Here is a 5,360-nt window from a genome sequence, read left to right on the forward strand (position 1 = left end):
TGGATATGATTTTTTTAGGGGTTGTGGACACATATCTTGTGAAGATTCACACTACAAAATTCAGGTTTTTTTCGTAACATTGAAAGTTGACTTTTTAGACACGGAGTATGATAACGCCTACATGTCGAGTGCACTAGATATTTTCCCGTCAAAAAGAACTGAATTGGGAATGGCCCAGGAGGATGTTTGTTTAGAAGGAAATAGGGCCAAATGTCAGGTCGATCAAGAAGAAGTCGAGATCTCAGCTGTTGCTGCCGGTAGGCAGGCAGCTAGCTGCCATAGAAGGCCATTTATAAAGCCTGACCATCATGGCTACAGCAGCTATGGTTGAGGGGTCCCCTGATGATACTGCACTAATGTCGAGTATATATATGCACAGTATGTACAACAGTACGTACTACTGCAGTACTGTACTACTATGTACTAGGAAGGAGACAAAAGTGGTTAACATGGAGTAGGCAAGACGCGAAGTTCATAATAGTAGCAGAAAACAGCCTAAAATTAGGCTGGACGTTTTTCTATATCGGGAAACATCGTATCAACATGCAACCGCACAAAGGTACCCCCTGGCCTGCTGGCTGCTGCACACCTGCCTGTGTTAGCTTAGTTATGGCTTGAACAACCCATCATGATTAGCCCAAAAAATGCTGCTGTCATCATGCTCTCACGGTAACCGCATATTCAATAATATCACAATTGAAGATATACACTAATTTAAAACATACTACCTCTGTAAAGAAATATAAGAGTGTTTAGATCACTATTACAGAGGGAGTAGCTTTTTAGTCATGGCAAATTTAATTTTTTCTTGGGCAATTTATATTGGTGTAATGATGGCAAATTTAGTTTGTGAGCCCGATAGTTTTCTAGAGAAAATAAAGTGTACTGAGACAGATTTATCACGCTAGTCAACTAAATTTGACATCCAGTCAACATAAATTGCCATGAAAATGCTCGATCTGCCAATGCATAAAGATCTGACTGAATATTCAGGTCCTCTGCAACATCGCTGTCCGATAAACCACAAAAGGAGAGAAATCAATTAAGATCGACACGAGAAATGTCAAGGAATTGTCTCTCACTTACAAACGTTGCTTCTGTCGCGAAATGGAAATCGCTCGCACCATGTGAGAAAGACCATGGCTATCGCAATCACACCGTGGCCCGTGGCTGAAGAACTTACCTTGTTGCTCTTCACCCACCTGATGACCCCGCCATCTCTCCTCCGCCAATGTCGACGCCGAAGAGCTTGACGGCGGCATGGCCGGCCTCATTCTTGGCTGCGTCGGCCGCCTCGTCATTCTTGTTCTTCTGCTTGTAGTCGATGAAGAGCTGCTCTTCCGTGTCATTCATCACGTACGCCGACCGGGAGAACGTCACGGTGTCGCCGGCGACGAGGCCCTTCTCCCGGACGAAGCGGCTCCAGCCCTTGGTGAGCACGTAGCTCTGGCTGCTGTTCCAGTACGAGTACCGGAACCGCCACACCTTCCCTTCGCCGTCCTCGAAGTTGAGCAGCAAGCCCTTGCCGTTGCTGCCGGTGGCCGCCGCCGTCGTCGGAGGGAAGTGCTTCTCGGCGTGCTGCTTCGGAACCACCAGGCGGTTGAGCTTGCCGACGTCGCTCGGGGTCACGGCCTTCTCGAAGAGGAACTCTCGCGCCCACGCCGGAGTGGGCTGCGCGCGCCCGTGCCCGCGGCGCAGGCCCTGCCGGAGCTCGTCGGCGTAGGTGTGCTTGCGGAGCATGTCGACGATCTCGGCCTTGGAGTGGTCGGCGAGGAAGGCGAGCTCGCTCGTGGACGACGAGCTGGCCCCCTCCACTGCCAGCGGGAGCTGGTAGTTGGTGACGGCGTCGCGGCCGCGGAAGCGGAGCGCGGCCACGTCGTAGGCGCGCGCGGCGGATTCCTCGTCCGCGAACGTGCCAAGCCACACCCGCGAGTGCTTCTCGTAGATCTGCGCGCCCCAGCGCCCGTTGGGCTGCGGCACGACTCCCTTGAACCGGGACGATGGCGCTGGCGCCGGCGACGACGACTCCACGGCGTCCTCGGCACCCGATTCCGGGGAGGAGCACTCCATGTCATTGTCTATCTCGGGGTTTGTCGGCTTGCCAGACGCCATCGGGGGGGATAATTGACAAGCACTATGGCCGTTGCGTAGATGCCGGGACTTGTGTCGACTCCTCGGAATGGTTAAAAACAAGTGATGGAAACTTGCCATTTCCGTAGGGCAAATAGTATGATGCTCGTTTTTCATGTGTCCGGGAATATCTTCAAATATAAATATAGAACGTCGGAATTCTGTAAAGCTGAGTACGACGTATTTGCGCATACATCCAGGCAGTGCAATACTTTTGTAGATTTGCTAAATATTAGGTTTGCAAAATGGACCTCCTTAGAGCGTCTATAGCCGCGTAGACAAATCTGGACCCTCAAATGCCAGCGGACGCGTCCGGATACGTTAACGAACATTAACCGGTCAAGCCTCAAATTTTTTCATGTGCATCCGGATACTTCATAGTAGAAATCTCAAATACATACAAAAGCATGTTAAAAAAAAATCCTATGTTCCACGTAGATCAACTAGTCTAGTCCTCGTCGGAGATGTTCATAATCTACGTGCCCGGCGCCGGGTACATGGGCGGCAGCCGCAGCTCTGACTCCTGCAGTTCCTCCGTTGCAGCTTGCGCATCCATCTCCGCTTCGACCTCATCAAAGAGGGCATCGGTCGCCACCCGTTCCTGCCGGATGAACCGTCGGTTGGCCTCCACATAGGCCTCATCTTGAATGGACTTCGGGATGGCCCGTTGCTCCGTCATCTCATCCGCTTGGGTGACGGCGACTCCGCCTGCTCCATATTGAAGCCAGGAGCCAACGCGAGATCCTGCTCCGGCTGCTCCGCCTCCTCGTCGTCCTCCATCGGAGCCGATTGTTGCTCCTCTCCCTCGCCCTCCTCCGCGTGCTCCTCCTCCTACTCCTCCAGCTCCGGCGAGTCCAGAGGCAACCCGACAACGATGCGTGCGGCGTGCCTCGCCTAGATCTCCTGCTCGATCTCGTACCGGCGCTTCGGCATGAGCATGGCATATGTGGTTATCTTCTTCCGGACCATGGCGAAGCCGGAGGGCATGGGAAAAGCGTCGGAGTGAGACAGAGGAGGTCGATGGGCTCGGGCCGGCGGTCCGGAGAGGGAGGGGATGGATGGGCTAGGGTTGGGAGACGCCGGCCGACTTAAATAGCTGGATTTGGCCTCGGGCGATCAGCCGGATCGGCGCCACGCGACATTCGCAACCCCCCACCGGAGGAGACTACCGTCCGACTGCTGGATTTCCCGGCGATTTTGCGTGGGACCCCAACGTCAGTACGACGGGGTGGATGCGTCTGGGCGCGCCCTGGCGCCCCCATGCCCGCCTCATATTTGGCCTGGATATGAGGGGTGCCGGTCAGCCCGAGCGTTTGAGGCCCGTTTGAGGCGCCCCGTATGGGTCGAAATTTCGTGACCGGGGTGGCCCGCCCACGCATATGAGGAGGTTTTGGGGCATCTGACTGTAGATGCTCTTAGCTGGCGAATGTTTGCCGGGAGGAGTGGCATTTGCGAATGTTTTGATCACATTTTACATTGTGTGTGGGGTAACAGTTTCTTCAGAATAGCATGACATTTTCTGACAGGAAGGCTCAAAACTGCCATCCTTCTAAAACAACTTCATATTGCTCTGAAGAAACTGTTAGCCCCGACACAACTAAAATTGCAATGAAAAACATTCGAAATGACACCCCCTCCCACGAACGTCGGTCAGATAAGATTTCCATTCTGAAAATATTTTCTGGACCAGTTGATTCTAGATATCATCTTGCGCCCGAGCATGAGATAGGATGGAGCTGTCATAGATGGGGATGATGCAAAGTGCTGCGGCGGATGGAGGCGAGGACAAGGGTTGACAAGTGCCGGTGGGGATCCCTTTTCACTTTGTGCCGCCATTTGAAATAGATCGATGTCGAGCTCGTGACATGGATAGGTGAGGACTCGGATAGGTCTGCGTCAGAGGCGATGTAGAGAGTGGGAATTTGGTTATTTGGTAAATTGCGTCGCGTGTGTGGATGAGGAAGGAAATGGTTGGACGTTGAAAATGAACCACACCCCTTCGATGTTAATGGGACGGCTAGAAAAATCGATTGATTTGAGGGGAAAACACACAACTAATGCCTCCTACATTTTTGTATACGGGGTTGGAGACTCCAACTGCAAACACGTGTGTCTATGATCGATGACCTCCTGATCTAGCAATTCCATTTCTATTGTATGAACTTGTAGTTAGCAAACTCTAAATTCATATAGGATTTTGTCGTTCTATGATCGGTGGCGGCGCCAAGGGTCTTCCTGGGACTTCCATGGAACACCAAAGGGTTGTTGATCCACTGGTACACTTTTGCTAGCTTGTTGCATATTTGTCGTCATATTGCTATTTCATTGCACAAATTAATACTAAGGAGAAAATTCCTACCTCTGCCATTGTGTATGATATGCATAAACCAGACCACTCAAGAGAGCATCGAACTTCAATTTCAACACTTTTCTAACAACTAATCCTCTCATATATAAAGGTGTACCTAATATAAAAGTGACCTGCAAAACTTTTGCCCTTTATATTTCTGCCCCATCACATATTATATAACTCCAATGTATCGTAGACGCAAGGAAAAATGTTGGATACAATGCAGATGCCTCTCCCGCAAATTGTGTTCCTATATTGGTTTTAAGACGAGAAGTAACCTAGATGTAAGAAGGGTATTGAAATAGGATGCGGAGTATCTAGTCATGAGCTTATATGCTCCCTACAGAACAGTAAAATCCAGAAAAATAGTAATTTTTTTGACTTTTTTGTGCAAACATTTACAACTGTTCTCAGTGCTTGCAAATTTTCATCCTGGAATAACATTCATGGAAATCATGGTAAAAAAACAAAATCAACAATCCAAAAATGTTATTTTCGAAAGCATTTTGCAGTGTTGTTTTTGTTATGACTTCCATGAATGTTAATTAGGGATGAAAATTTTCAAGGTCCGAGAACATTTGTCGTAGTTTACACCCAAAAAATTCAGAATGTTTTGACGTTTTTTCTTTCTTTCGGAATTTACCGCCATCCCGAGCTCATAATGAGCTCGGGACTAGAAGGAGAGTTTCGTTATACTATTTCTTCAACATTCACTCAAAAAGTTGAACTGATGGTTGCACTTGGTTGGATACACATAATACATTTTGTGTTATTTTACTTATGAACATCAAACAATATAATGTTGAGCTACGAAATTTCAAGAATAGCGCCACACATGTTTGTCATGGCAAGGCTAGGGCATCTCCAACGCTTACCCTTA

The 5,360-nt window shown here is 49.3% G+C and overlaps 1 protein-coding gene across 1 annotated transcript; it reads right to left on the reverse strand.

Annotated features, from left to right (window-relative positions):
• Positions 1–1,017: 1,017 nt before the first annotated feature.
• Positions 1,018–2,202, reverse strand: LOC125506331 (AP2/ERF and B3 domain-containing protein Os01g0141000-like). The gene has a single exon (XM_048671175.2). It carries the CDS (start codon positions 2,110–2,112, stop codon positions 1,195–1,197), a length of 918 nt encoding a protein of 305 aa, XP_048527132.2. The 5' UTR covers positions 2,113–2,202; the 3' UTR covers positions 1,018–1,194.
• Positions 2,203–5,360: the final 3,158 nt, after the last annotated feature.

This window comes from Triticum urartu, chromosome 5A (genome assembly GCF_056163025.1).
Source record: "Triticum urartu cultivar PI428250 chromosome 5A, HENAU_Tu73, whole genome shotgun sequence".
In the NCBI taxonomy this organism is placed as follows: Eukaryota; Viridiplantae; Streptophyta; class Magnoliopsida; order Poales; family Poaceae; genus Triticum; species Triticum urartu.

What these genes read in the sequence shown, in the direction of transcription:
- LOC125506331 (XM_048671175.2), bottom strand. Translation starts at nt 2,112, where the DNA reads ATGGCGTCTGGCAAGCCGACAAACCCCGAGATAGACAATGACATGGAG.